This window comes from Ambystoma mexicanum, chromosome 7q (assembly GCF_040938575.1).
Source record: "Ambystoma mexicanum isolate Mex_15411 chromosome 7q, UKY_AmexF1_1, whole genome shotgun sequence".
NCBI classification, from domain to species: Eukaryota; Metazoa; Chordata; class Amphibia; order Caudata; family Ambystomatidae; genus Ambystoma; species Ambystoma mexicanum.
Window position 1 is genome coordinate 802139444 of NC_090941.1, and position 13210 is coordinate 802152653.

A 13210-nucleotide genomic window follows, 5' to 3' on the forward strand; every position below is an offset into this window, starting at 1 on the left:
CCTTTAATTTTTACCCTCCTGATTGATGTCAATCTTTTGGTCCAACTGTTCACCAATCTCCTTCATTTTTTACTATAATTTTAAATGTATTAGTCTAAAACACAACAAAAGCTTTATTTTGACATTTTTATAACCCCACACATGTGCACCTTTTCAATACTTTCTGCGTACACTTTCCTTTACTAATTTTAGTAAATGTATCCCTTCTCCATTCTACTCTGTTGCAGAGTTTGATACACAGTCTTCTGCAGGCCTTGCCTCAGGAATCCTTAATCGTCTTTACTTCAGTGCGTACCCTTCTATCCGCTTGGAACCAGGAATTGAGTTATCTACTTCTTCTCTTTATAATCTTCCCAAAAATCCTGTTACATTTTTAAAAGATATTATTTATGGTACAATCTCTCCCCCCATTGTTGCCACCTTTGTTGTTCTACTTACATCCGTGACTCAGATCGAGTCCCTTGGCATAGACTCTTCCTTAAACGGTCAGTTTGCATTGCGTCTACGGGGCGCCTGCTTGGACCAGACAGGAATTTCATCAAAGAGGGACCTGCCAATCAAATCTTCCTACATGTGTTTTCTGCACGCTGATCTTCACAGGAAGCTCTGCAGTCTTCTAGCTAATGGTGGGAGAAGCCAAGCGTCTGGATGTTTGGATCTGGCCTAGGTTGATTAAACCGTAACAATCCGCACCACTAGCAAAATGTGCTCTATCACCTTTAAGCGTCTTTTGTGCTAGATGGAATTACAATAATGATCTCAGACCAAATAATTGAACAGACTCAAAGAGTATGGAAAATAACTACTTTATTCTCATTTAATAAAGCAGGGAGAACAGACAGGCATTGGACTGATGCATGCACACTCACACAGTATCTTCATTACATAGAGGTCTTATACCCCAATATGCATCTCCTTTGACATCATTCTACGTGACAAATCATAAAACCTATTAAAGGACGGGATTGGTTTAAAGGAACATATCTACATATAGAATACATATGGGTTAATACTTCATTGGTTACCCCTTATTTGTAGGGGACACCTTAAACTACCTCTAAATACGTATAGTACTGATTATAGTGGACGAAACAGCAGTGGATTTGCCTATGCAACATTGCCTGTTAGGTTGCCCCTTAGACCCACTGATTGGTTGGCATGCTAACCCAACCTTGGACTTCTCAGCTCGTATGTGAAACCAAACATAGGTGTTTGAATCCCTTCAGACTACTCCCAGTTTTCCCAATTAGCCATCAGCTCTCATCCGTCTTAGCCAAAGTCTTCAGTCTGTAGTTGACCTTGCAGCCTGCTCACTGTTTTGGAACATTCAAGGGAGTGAGCACACCACTATCTACGTCTGAGGCTCTAATGAATAGCCCTAGTCTTTGACTTCTTAGTCACATGTGAAGAGACCACAGATTCGTCCATTTCAGCCTCTTATTTACTGCTATTTGATTCAAATATGCAGGGTGCTCTTGCTCCTCTTGGCCTCTAGAGACTAGCTCACTCTACCTTGCATAGACTTCATGCAATTATTTGCCCAATACTTTGGCCATTGTAGAGGTTTTCTTCTTTAATCTAAGAGGAATGTCTCCTTGGTTCATAGTGTATACTGGTTAACTCCTCCTGTGTCTAACAATTATTCCTTAAAATAGCACATTTGGTCCTATGCCAACATAGCATTTCTGTTGTTCGGCACACCGAGCTTTCCAGCCTCTCCTGATTCTGCAACCATGATCTATTTCTGAGGTAGCTTAGCAGAATTTGATGTGAGTCAGTATCAATTTTCCTATCATGTTATATATTTCTCTATAGCAAGCCCCTATATGTTTCCTTTCTACATTGCCTTACTGTGTATTTACAGTTATTGACCAGTAAGTTACTTTATCTTCTTTGTATTCTTTAGCCTTAGGTACAGGTTTCTCTTGGTGCTTCAGTTACATTATTAGTCTTAAGTATTTTCATATCATTTCAATATAGGTCATATATCTTCTTCATGACATCACTTTGCTCTCGTCACATTTCACTTTAATGTTCCATGATGTCCATAGGTACGTGCTGGCATCCTTCCATGCAGCATCCTTCCACACTTTCAGAGCAAAGCAAGTGTACATTCTGTGTGGCTGTCTGAGTGCATAACTTCTCATACACTCGATGTGGCATAGGAACAATACACAGGATCCCATTTACTGCTCTTCTACTATTGCAATATGATGGTGTGGTGAAGGGGCATGATCTGGTGTGAAAGCATCCACCTGCTCCTCTACAAAATCCTAGTAACAGGTGTCTTGCAAGAAAGCACCTGGAGCTTGCTCATCCTGCATGCAGAGGTGATTGCGACATGGAAAGCAGGTTTCCAGGAAGGGAGCCTGAGCAGATAAGAGTGCATCGGTTCGAACAGGGTTTAAAGACCAAATTTAAGTCTCACGCCCAAGAGAATAGGAAATTAAGACCTAGATTGGGTGTGCGCAAAATATGGAGCACACAGCTAGATCTCCCCTGACTGTAGCCATGTGTAGCCCTGGCTGGGTTAGTTAAAACAAGAAATAAGGTACACCAGTGAGATTGCATGAAAAAGGTTCCTAATCTTTGGCCCTGCACCAGCTGCAAAATTTCTTCCAGCAGCAGTGTTAGAGAGCTTTTGTTAATGCCCTTCTGGCCGGAAACAACACCTTAATGACATCTTCGGGTAGATTCCAGTCCCATACATCATCCCCCTCATTAGCCAGATGTGGCAACTGGAAGTGCTGACATTCGTGGAGGATTATTCCTCCTGCATGTGAGAGTAGGTGCACCCTCTTTGGAAGGCGTTGTGGAGGGCAGATGGGCAAGTCCAGAAGGTTAAGGTAGCCTTTCCTACTGGTCCTGTCCGGGGCTATTGGGATCATGGTTTTTGAAAACCATCTCATCCTCCTGACAGAGGTATGATGAGATTCAGAGGGAACACATACAGAAGTGGAAAGTTCCAGGCCACCATAAAAACGCATCCCCAGTGCTCCTTTCAGAGTAAATTCCCTAGGGCATAATAGTTAGAACTTCCTGTTGAAACTGGATGCAAACAGATCTACCTAAAGGGTTTCCCCAAAGGGTGAAAATCTCTGAGAGGTCTTCCTGGCACTCTGCAATTATGTTTTCCTTCCTGGCTAGATGAACCTCTGACAAAGAGATCTCTTTTTGTAACACCCAAACCCAGAGCTGCACAGTGGTGGTGATCCTATGCCCCCTCGGTTGTTGAGGTACTGCATGACCACTGACTGTTCTGTCCAACAAGATCAGGACCATTTTCACCTGTATAAAGTGCAAATAGGCCATCAGTGCCAGTCTGATAGTCCTGAGCTCCAAGAGGTTTATAAGGTGTTTCATCTATCCAGGGCACCACAGTCCACTCCTTGTGAGCTCGTTCAGGTATGCGTACCACCCCTTTAGTGCTATAAATGGCCAATGTTGCCACAGCAGGACCTGTGAGACCCTCATCGGGACTTGTAAAAGGTCTCTCATGTTGCCCGAGAAATGTGACCAATGACAGTTGAGGGCTCAGTGAAGTGACATCATCCTCAGTCTGGCCTCCAGCCCCAGGAGAATGCAGGATGCCATGATACAGAGCAACTATAAAAAGTCTGGTGCCTGTTGTGTGTGGGCTTTTTCAAATCTGGAGGCCATCTGCTGGATGTTCATAGCTCTGTCCTGGGGGCAAAAGCATTTCCCAAGGAGGAATCCAGGACCTCTCTGATAAACTGGAACTTTGTGGAGCTGTCATCTGGGACTTCTTGAAGTAGGGGAAGAAGCCCAGCTTGTGTAGAAAGTGGTAGGTGTGGTTTAGATGATCACAAGTAAGGGAAGACGTGGACACCCTAACTTTTTAGACTCGTTGCCGCACTGACAACAGTTTGGTGAAGACCCTCAGGCGGAGCTGAACCCAAACGGCAGTACCCAGAACTGGTGGTGTAAGCTGCCGATTATAAACCTAAGGTACTTCTTGTTCTTGGGATGTATTGTTGCATGGAAGAAAGCATAAGAGGTCGAGTAACACCAAATAATCCTGAAGTTCTAGAGCTTGGAGGATCTGCGAAAGTGCTACCATCTTCAATTTGTCCTTCCCGAGGAACTTCAATCGCCTCAGGTCTAAAGATGTAGTGGAAGTACCACCCCCCTGGTTCCTTTCCACCAGAGGCACTGATTCTAATGCACCTTTCTCCAGCAGGGAGGACATCTGCTGCTGGAGCAATCGTACTGGGGGCAAGGAGAGGGAGTAGAAAGGTAGGAGAATGTGTGATGAAAGGGAGGTAGTATGATTTATTACAAACCTTTATGTTCGATCATCACAAATTCCAACTTCAAAATCTAAGAATCGCTACTAGCATTCCTACGTTGATACATTCACATGCTTTCAACAAAAGAATTTAAAACCGAGGAGCTTTTTCCAAAGGACTAGGACATCAGGCTGTCTGATTTGATAGTGTCCGGAATCTTGATAATAGATCCTTAAAACGTGCAAAATAGGATATACATTCATTCTATATCGCATAAATTGCGATCTGTACCATGAAGAGGGGAATTTGGTCAGATATTTAGGTAGACAGTCTTAAGACTTGCTCTCGCCCTTTAAAGCTGTCTGTCTGGATCCAGTCATGTTGCTACAGACTTCTTTTCACCTTCTCAGGGTTCTCAAACAGTACCTCTAATTTCATTTCCAGATCTTCCAAAATGAGTATGCAGGCTCTATTCCATTGGACAAAGAGATTGCCCTTCTCCATCTTCAATGCCTTCTCCAAGATTTGGTAAGGAGAGTCAGGATTAGGCATTGTGCATTTACAAAATAGAGACAAGGTCTTTCAAACGGTTCTTGCATATATTGAAATTAGACCCAGCTCGTATCTAATCACAACAGTAGGCACTGGGTTAGGGAGCCTCAATATTTGTCTCCAGGAGCTCCCTCCTAACGAGGCCCAGAGTTCCCAGGATGTAGCCAGGAAACCTTCTGCACCATAAGTTAAACACCGGTAGAACCTGTGATTTATAAAAAATCAGCACTGGTTGAATTGAAAACGTACCATATTTCCTATGGATCCCCTATGCCTGGGCTGTTAGCGTTTTCAATTTGGACTTCAAGGTCATTTATCGTAGTTGGTCTGTAGCACTGTTGTTCATTAGTGTCCCCAATTATGTCACTGAGGACGTTTGCATCAGACAGTTCCGTTCCAGATGCCATGTAAAGGACATTCTCTGGCTTCTTGTTTTCGGTCCCAAAGCATGCAGGAATCTGTTGAAAAAGAAATGTGGTTTGTCATTGGGCTGCCTGATACTAGCCTCAGGCATCTCTACTTGTACCGTTACTCTCCACTTTCATTGCTCATCCCTAGCTAGGATGGAGTAGAGTTCATCGTTGGGCCCTTGCTTGTTATTCTTATTGTTGTTAGACTCCTTTTTGGAATTTGCCAGGTTTGCCTCACATGGATTATTATTGGAGAACACATCTCTCAATGAAATTTCCCCCATGCGAGAGCACAAAGCCTTTGTTTTGCTTTCTTTTACAATCTTAATCTGGGTACTAGTACTGAATCATATATATTTTCAACACTGGCCACCAGGACAGGAAACCCATTGAAAGTCTTTGAGACCATATACAGCTTCACTTTTTTTGTGGAAGCAAGGTGAGTTTCCAACTCCATCCGCCGTCTAAACCAAATTTGTTTCAGCCCCCAGGCCCCTTTAACCCACTGCGCAGTCCCTGCTCCCTCCCCGCACAAGCTTCCTGGTCTGCTTCCCTCCTGCCTCCCGACCCGCCCAGCACACCTGATTCGTCCTCCAGGCCGTGTGTACGGGGTCTATGGACCTGTTGTGCCCCACCAGCTTCACTTTTTTCGTGGAAGCAAGGTGTGTTTCCAACTCCATCCGCCGTCTAATCCAAATTTGTTTCAGCCCCCAGCCCCTGTAATCCACCGCACAGTCCCTGCTCCCTCCCCGCACCCGCTTCCTGGTCTGCTTCCCTCCCGCCTCCCGACCCGCGCAGCGCGTCTGATTGGCTAGCCTAAAAGTCAAGACCGACCGCCTAAGGCAGCCCTCTGACTGGCAGCCCCTGCAGCTAAGGGCCCCAAGGCAAAGGGCAGCTCTAACAGAGGCGGCTCCAGAAAGTGTCTGCAGGTGTCTGCAGGAGACGCCAGTGAAGCCAGCAGCCAACAGACACCAACAAAAACTGTAAGTGTGGCATGGGTGGGGTGTAGAGCAATTACTCTCTACTTCAGAAAGCACCCCCCATTCTACCTTACTTTTCAAGAACATAGACTGCCATAGACTTGCCCATGCATACTTAGAAAGATTTGTAACCACCAGCCTAAATCTATTTATGGCTGTACTATAAAAGTAGCCATGCATTGCATATTAACATAATTGCCAAAGCTAACTAGAGAGAACTATGAACTCTGGCCTGCATCGCATCTGGATAAAAAGGTGAATGATAGCATGTACCACCCATTCTAGTTTGTGTTAAAGTCTGAATTTAAAAAGTGTGCATCTAGAATGCTTCACTGTGTTGAATCTTGCATCTAGATTATGTAAACATTTTGAATTTAGAAAGTGCTCCCTAATAGCATCACTGTGTTGAATCTTACATCTAGACTGTGCTAACGTTTGAATTTAGAAAGTATGCCCAAAATCATTGAGTGTGCCCTAACTTAATCTTGCATTGTTGAATCTTGCATCTTGAATTTAGAAAGTGCGCCCAAAATCATTGAGTGTGCCCCATTATCATCACAGTGTTGAATCTTGAATCTCGATTGTGTTAAATCCATCCTGTCGCTATATATATGTATGTCACTATGTACGTCCCCACTGTCCTGCTCACTTTACTGGTCTCAGGCACGCTTATACTGAGAGTCACCATATCACCATATGACCTCACGATCACTTCATCACCCTAATAAAACACTGCTAGCTGATGCCCATTCCGGCTAGCATAGGCGTTCCTCAGGCCTAACACAGCCAAAACCCAGTCTGGGTGTCCAGACTGAACACAGCCAACTGATTTCCTCAGCACCACACTTATCGCTAAGAAGCAGCTATCATCCAACAACTACACCAGCTGCACACATATCTGGTGCATCCACGCACCATACAACACTCTCTCTCTCTACTGACTTGAACTATGATTCCCGAGGGAGTTCAACCTACCAACGCTTTGAGGTCCTACCAATGATACATAAGGCGCTCTATAAATGCCAAGTTTTATATATATATATATATATATATATATATATAGAGTGAGTTTCGAAAATTCACCAGTTAAGATTGAGCAAATACTCTGAGAAAATAACTAGTTAGTAAACCAACCTCATATTGTATTAAAGGATATTACTGTAGAATCCAAAGTCATAGAAACAATCTTCCACAAACTGACAGGATGTAAACAATTACCCACAGAAATGAAGAGTGAAGACAATATGGGCGGATAAATATGACAACAAAGACATGGATTGATATGACAATAATATTCCATGTAATATACAACTTACAAAATGTATTTTAATTATTTTCTTTTAGAATGTTGTCCCTGAAGATGGTCCAGGACCGAAATGCATTGGACATCTTAGGATAGCCCATGTCTCTGATGAATAAACACTTCTGTTTTTGTAAAATCACACCATTGTGAAAGATTCATTTTATGAAAATGAAAAAATGTATTATGGGCTACCTATGTTAAAATAGTTGTTGACACAATCCATGTATAAAGGTGAATCATAAGGTGATACAGTCACACAGGTCCTCCCAGTGGTTTGGGACACCCCAACCCAAACAAATATTTTGAAATACAGGTTTCACTCCACTGTGCAAGTGGAGCTACTCTGGCCACAGGGCCAAACAACCACTTTGAACTTGAAAATCAACCCATGTATACTCAAATATAGTAAGGTTAAGTAAGCAGTGCCCGCTCAACCTTGTATCTTACTATGCTACATTTAATACCATTGACCACAAAGCTCTCCACAACATGTCCACCACGCACATGGTCTTCAACAGAATAGTCCTGAAGAGTTTTGCCTGCTACTTATCCAACTGAGACTATCTGCCCCAGATGGACCCAAACATATCCCAGCATGGCCTACTAACCTACAGTAATGCTCCTTCTGACCACTACCATCTTCAATCTCAACCTGGAAACTCTAGGGGAATTCCTCGACAACACAAACATCAAAGACACACCATACATAAATGGCATGCAGCTTTACCTAAAGCTCAATTGCATCACAACATCCATTGTTTGTAGCACTGTATGACTGACATTAATCCTGACTTATTCACACTTCAACTCTTACCCAGGGCAAAATCTATTTATCGTCAAGTGTGACCTTTCATTCAAACACACACCACCAAGAAATCCCCAACAACATTGTGCCAGTGTGTGTTCTTCTGCAAAGTCAAGCTTTTCATCCCCGCCCCAAGTCACAGAACCATCGTCCAAGCCCACGTAATCTCCCATCTGGACAGTGCCAACACACTACTCGGAAGAGTACAAGAAGTCACCTTGGACTCTCGAAAGCCACCCAGCATGCAGAAGCATGCCTCACCACAGGACTAAGAAAATTCAAGTACATCACTCCCATTTTCAAGGCGCTGCACTGCTACCCCAGCTTCAAGTGTGCAACCTGCTCAAGATAGACTGAATCACCTACAAAGCAGTCACAACCAAAACAACACTCTACTGTACAGAAGGGATGTGACCTAGCAGTTCGGGCTGGACTACCTCTTTGGGGGTGGGACCAAGCCTGATTTGCATATGGTCTTTCCCCTTTTGTAATGGCTTGGCAGGCGAAGAACGATGGTCTGGAGGGTTGCCCAGAGCAATGCCAGAGGTTAAGATTTATTCTAAACCTTCCAGCCATCACCCCTTTTTGTTTTGCTATTGTCACCCCGAGTGGGACGGGTATGCCCAGACGTGGGTCCCGTGCCTGCTGGGCCTAGAGACCCAAGCTACTCCTCACTGATGATGCCCAACAAGGTTGAAACATGTCTGGGGATGCTTGTGGTCTCGTGCAGAAGGGATGTGACCGAGCAGTTCGGGCTGGACTACCCCTTTGGGGGTGGGACCAAGCCTGATTTGGATATGGTCTTTCCCCTTTTGTAATGGCTTGGCAGGCGAAGAACGATGGTCTGGAGGGTTGCCCAGAGCAATGCCAGAGGTTAAGATTTATTCTAAACCTTCCAGCCATCACCTCTTGTTTTGCCAATGTTCATTCATCACCTGTTTTATTTTCTAAACACTTTTTGCTGAAATATGGGGGCAGCATAAAAGGGGTATGGTGGGGTGGAGTATAGTAAATAAATAATAGGGGAGGTGGTTTGGAGGGCACCCTCCCAAAATAAAATAAAACATTGGATGATTCATTTTCAGCAAAATAGTTTTGGGGAATAAGTGCTGCAAAAAGAAAAACATGTGATGAATTAACCTATAACTCACTCTACCTGGCCCAGCATCTCACCATCTCTGGAGGCCAGCGCACTAGTAGAAGCCGCAACATTGCCAGACTGGAAACAAAGAGCTGATATGTGGATGAAAGGAATGCTTGTTTTTATAGTTAGCGGTCTAATGAACATTTTCTTACGATGGATTGGCCATTCCATGCCTCTGAGCCACTCAGTAAATGTTTATTAGTCCCCGGCGAGGGGGGGTTTGCGGTTTCCCAGCCAATGAGGAGGTTCAGAATGCAGGCGTTACCAGACGGTAATCCTGCCGCCCTGAGCCTCCTCGGGGCTGGCGGCGGCCATCTCCCCTACCCGGGGAATCAGGTCTTTCCCGCCCCCATCCACAGAATTCCCTCCCTGCCCTTCCACCCCCACTTACCTGATTTTCTGTCCATTTCAGGAGCAGACGCGCTGAAAACACTTCTGTCCCCAGCGTGTCCGCTCCCGATCTGTGACAGGCTGGCATAGAAAGGAAGAAGGAACTACATGTAGTACACACATTATTTTGACATTTATTTTTCTGTTCCAAAATGCCAGAATGATTCAGAACAGAAAAAATGTTTTAGTACCCCGGTCAAACGAGCCGGGGTACTCATAGCAATAAGTCCCTCGTCGGGCGGGGGGGCATTACCACTTCAGGTAATGGCCCTAGGGCCCATGCCTTGGGGCCTTAGCTAAGGCTCTTGCTTCACTCGGGCCTGCAACCATGGGCCCTGGGGCATTACCTTAAGTGGTAATGCACCCCCTGCTGAGGGCTTATTGCTCAATTAGTAGCAAGAATGCAGAAATAAATAGACTTTTGTAGCACGAATACCGCTGGAGCTAAGTAACTATCACTACCGTTGGTGTTATTCCTGACAGTTCACCTAATACCAGTGTGCCACTGTCCAGGGGAAAAGGCAGTGGTATTCCAGGTATAACCCTTGCTATGTATATGGTTTGACTATGCTATCCACTTCAATCCTCTTTTTGATGGTGGAAATGGATAGTGTGGAGCAGTGAGCAGAACACTACTCAAGATTAATATTATTATACTTTTTTTAATACTTTATTGAAATTTGGCATAAAATAAACGACAGAAATAAGAATAAATAGTACTTTCGAAAAAAGCAATTAATCAGTCAAAATCCATGCAAAAATCTTAGAAGAAAAGATACTATCTAGATTTTACAGCAAATTATACAAGAAGCACCGTATTTACAGAAAAAGTAAGAGTTTGAAAAGAGAGAAAGAAAAATAAATAAAAAAATAAAAGAACAAAGAGGGCGGGGGTGGGGGAGAAAAAAATAAAATAAACCCACCCCATCAAGAAATAAGAGGGGCAGGAGAAAACGGGAGACAGGAGGGGGGGCGGGAACTAAGGGACCCAAGGGATATCATTAAAGGCATCCCAAATCGCAAGATACTTGTCCATTCTTTTTATACGTTGATAACTGGTTTTCTCTCTGTTTGATAGAATGGACAGATCTTGTAGCCAGCTATCCACCATTGGACGAGCATCACTTTTCCAGTACTTTAAAACCTGTTTTTTAGCTATCAAAGGGCTCTGTAAACCCAGTAAGATTGATCAGACAAAAGATGGAGGCCCAGTGGTAATAATCCTAATATACACATTTGGGGGGAGCGAGGAAGTGACTTACCCAATACCAGCTCCTTTTGTTGCAAAACCTCCTCCCAAAAGCTCTCCACCTTTGCACAAGACCAAAAGATGTGCAGGTAGTTGCCAACCTCCTTACTACAATTCCAACATGTATCTACCTGCATCAGCTTACATTGTTTCATCCTGGTGGGTGTCTAATAAATACTCAAGATTTTTAAAATTGAGATAATGGTCAATAGAGACCGTATTATGCATTACGCAGTAGAGAGTGTGGGCATCTATAAATATGAAAGATAGTGAGAAGGTGGGCATCACTGTGTTCACCCCTTCCCACGTCCCCATCAAAAAGGGTTTTCTTCCTGTACAAAGAGAAGTGCTTGTGATTCCCTGCTTTTCAAGAGAAAAAAGTTTTAAAAATATATAGACACTTTTTACAATTTTTACCTCCACCTCTGGCGCAGAGTTAAAAATTGGTACATTTTCATGGTACGTAATAGGGTGGATTTTACTGCTGGTGGTATTCCCTTTCAATACTGCGTGGAGTAATACCTCCTAAATTGAAATGAGGAGTAAATTAAAACCAGCAGTTTTTGGCTAATACTGATGCTTTTATTACCATCTCCCAAGTTGTAACAAGGGCCTAAATGTTGAATAAGTGAATCTGGGGGTTTTGTAAGGATGTATCCTGGTAAAGCATGAGTCAATGTGCTCATTTAAAGATACATCCTGTGAACGCGGATGGAAACGCACATCTCGGTTTAGAAGAGCATACTTAAGAGGTAAGAAGGAATATTGTTAATAAAGGGTGGACAGTGCATCTCATCTAAAATGTCTTGCTATTGTGTTTCTACAATGTTAGCAACTATTACATTTGCACACTGTATAGAAATTCAAAATAGTTCTAAAAAGTTACCTGGCGGTGGAGTATCTGTTTGCAGGTGAACAATATGTTGTTGATGGTATCACTGATCCCTGAATTTGGTCAAGAGCATCTTCCAATCGAGGGGTTGGTTTCCTGTGAACTGTGCGGACTAAAAATAAATTGACAATCATGATTTCACTTTCTAAAATTAATGTTATGACAGATAATGTGTATAATGTATGCAGCATTTGGCAGAATAGGTCATTGATGAATCTCAAGTGTTCCTTTCAGAATTCCAAAAGCATATTTCTCTCATGTAAAAAAAAAATCTGAAACTCATTGCAGTATTACCACCATGTTCTCTTAGAACTGAATAGGACAATGAGTGCCTGGACCATAAAACTGTCAAAGATCCCTCTACGTTCATTAAGTATTAGTACCCGGTGAGGGACAGTCAGTTTGTTTCAAGGAATCTGATTGCACAAAAGGCCTGATGCTGCCACCAGGGAACCTTCCTGCACTGCTAAAAGGGGCTATGCCCTGTTCAACGGTAAGTTCAGATAGTATTAAAGATCATTCACAAACATTATGAATGGATACAATCCAAGCTTATAACACCCAATGGTGTCTCAATCATTCAAACAAAAGTAACGCAAACGTTTCAGGAGTGCATAAATTGACGTATCTTCAATTAAAATGAACCGGGGCAAAAATATATGTTGTCCCGTAATTTTCTTGAAAGACATTGTTACAAAATAAATTCAAAATATCAATTCAAAACTCCACCGTATTTTTCTAACAATAAAAACCTACAGATATATCAGAGGACATGCGTTCAAGGTGTAGAAAGGGAGAAAGGACTACGTTTAGTTCCTTCGCCCCGATCCATGGTGGCCATGTTTTTTTCTTTTTCACATATCTTTTCAATGGCCGCCATGGAAAGGGAGAAGGGAGAAGGGAATATGTGTAGTCCCTTCTCCTGTTCCAAGGTTGTTTACTTTTTTTCTTTACTTTTCAATGGCCGCCTTTACACTGTATATCAAGTTGAGAACCAGTTGCGATGCCGTTTCTCAACTTGAGAAAAAAAATGCTTTTAGTACCCCGGTGTAGTAGGGCCGTGGGGTATGCAAAGGTGGTTGGGGTGCATGGCTGGAGAAAAGACTGTAGTCAATAAGTTGCAATGACAGTAGAGAATAAGTTGCAATGGAAGTGTGTTCCAGTCTAGTGGTTATCGAAAGGTTAGAGTAGCTAGAGGTCACGTTGTGGAGTGTTAAGGTGCGACACCTGCGGTG

The 13210-nt window shown here is 43.2% G+C and overlaps 1 protein-coding gene across 1 annotated transcript in view; it reads right to left on the reverse strand.

Moving 5' to 3' along the window:
* CEP126 (centrosomal protein 126) overlaps positions 1-13210 on the reverse strand; it is a 543909-nt gene that overhangs the window by 339594 nt on the left and 191105 nt on the right. Inside the window, exon 4 of the mRNA XM_069639092.1 lies at positions 11970-12087. Coding sequence (XP_069495193.1) covers positions 11970-12087 — 118 coding nt within the window. The remainder of the gene's footprint in view (positions 1-11969; positions 12088-13210) is intronic.